The sequence below is a fragment of the Penaeus monodon genome, chromosome 27 (genome assembly GCF_015228065.2).
Source record: "Penaeus monodon isolate SGIC_2016 chromosome 27, NSTDA_Pmon_1, whole genome shotgun sequence".
NCBI classification, from domain to species: Eukaryota; Metazoa; Arthropoda; class Malacostraca; order Decapoda; family Penaeidae; genus Penaeus; species Penaeus monodon.
The window spans coordinates 2,675,027-2,676,672 of NC_051412.1; the positions used below are offsets into that span (position 1 = coordinate 2,675,027).

General features: G+C 40.2%; 1 protein-coding gene across 2 annotated transcripts in view; it reads left to right on the forward strand.

Annotated features, from left to right (window-relative positions):
- Positions 1 to 1,646, forward strand: part of LOC119590538 (probable tyrosyl-DNA phosphodiesterase) — an 11,004-nt gene that overhangs the window by 3,316 nt on the left and 6,042 nt on the right. For both annotated transcript variants that reach the window (XM_037939187.1, XM_037939186.1), the window contains exons 5-8: positions 99 to 260; positions 492 to 641; positions 868 to 961; positions 1,350 to 1,503. In XM_037939187.1, coding sequence (XP_037795115.1) covers positions 99 to 260; positions 492 to 641; positions 868 to 961; positions 1,350 to 1,503 — 560 coding nt within the window. The remainder of the gene's footprint in view (positions 1 to 98; positions 261 to 491; positions 642 to 867; positions 962 to 1,349; positions 1,504 to 1,646) is intronic.

A 1,646-nucleotide genomic window follows, 5' to 3' on the forward strand; every position in this document is an offset into this window, starting at 1 on the left:
ACCACTAACATCCTCTGTACTTTGTTTATGTAATCTTACTTTTCCTAGGCTCTATGTATGTAAAATTCAGGTTTTAAGATTCCCCCCTCCCCTCCCAGATTCTCTAACAAAGATGAGGTCGGGGCATCACATTTCTGATGATGATACTGATACGGAGGAATTAGCTGTGCAGGCTGAAGTGGCCCAACCCCCTAAGACAGAGAAAGAGAATGAGAAGAAATTGTCAGTGTCAGGCAGCCAGTCGACTCCCTTGAGGAAAGGTAAAACAGTTTTCTAGCTGATATGAGCTCATAGTGTAAAAGTTTGCCATTGGAAGTAAAAAAGAATATTTGCAGTATTTAGATGCTATATATTTGGAGTGCATTAAATGTCGTACAACATCCATAAGTAAAATATGAACAGGGGAATGTAGGGAAATAGATACTAATATATCCTAGATACTTTTATATGAGATAGTTAGAAATATAGACTTCTACCTTATGCTACTGCAGATGGTTCCATGGAACAGGCAAATTCTTCAAAGAAAAGACCTGTATGCAAATTTGGTGCTGATTGTTACCGTAAGAATCCATGGCACTTGGAGGAGTTTTACCACCCACACTTAGAGGACAAGGATGGTGCTGGCGCTAAGAGGAAGTCAGGTATGGGAAAGCAAAACAGAGTGTCGGTAAAAGGAATCTTTTGAGGTGAAAAGAGAATGGGAGACAGAGCTCAGAAATCATGCTATTAATGAAGTAGAATACTTCTGTGGGTATATCTGCTACAATGAAGTAATTGATATTTGTGTACCTCATTGATTTATGCTTTCAGTTGGTTAAAAAAAAAAAAAATTACAGTTCTCATATATTCCTCTACCCTTTTTGACAGAATCATCAAACAGCATATCAGAGCCGGCAGAAAAACGTAGAAGGGAATCAGATTCAGGGAGCTCTGCAAGGAAGGGTTCATTTTCTAACAAAAAGTGAGTGATGGGTTTTTCCTCTCTGCAATATGCCCCTTGCATTTTTCTCAAGTAATTGCCATTTGAGTTATATCATGCACTCACATTTACAGAAGACCTGAAGTACCAAAATGAGAGACATTTTCTGTGAAGTTCAGGGGGTTTTGTTCACTAAAACTTTGGGTATGATAGACTACCTGGTACACTTTCTTAAAGGAGGGAACCACATTATAACCCACGAGATGATGGTGCCTGGCTGTGTGCCTGATAGAATATAAAGTTTTGTAGTTGCAAAAGACGATTTTGCAGTATTACAAAGAGCATCAGTGTAATAAATCCAAAAAAGGTGACTAATGATTAGGGAAAGCAAAATACAAAGGAAGGTTAGTAACCGTGTGTCCTTTGGCAGCATGCCCTTCCCAGCACGCCTTGCAGCCAGCAGCCCTTTCAACTTCTTCGTGAACAAGAGTTACAGTATAAAGGAGACTCACGAAGACCCACTGAGCCTTGTCTTTCCCGACCTCCTCAATCCGAAGCTGGGTGAAATCGTTGAATCTGTACAGGTGGGTGTTAAGGTGTATAGCTAGGTGTGGACCATTAACCCATTGGCCACAGCTGCACACACTGTATACTCTAGTACTGATTTTCTTTTTCACTTACACATAGATGGCTTCATAAGAACTCTGTCACCAAATAGGCAGTCTGG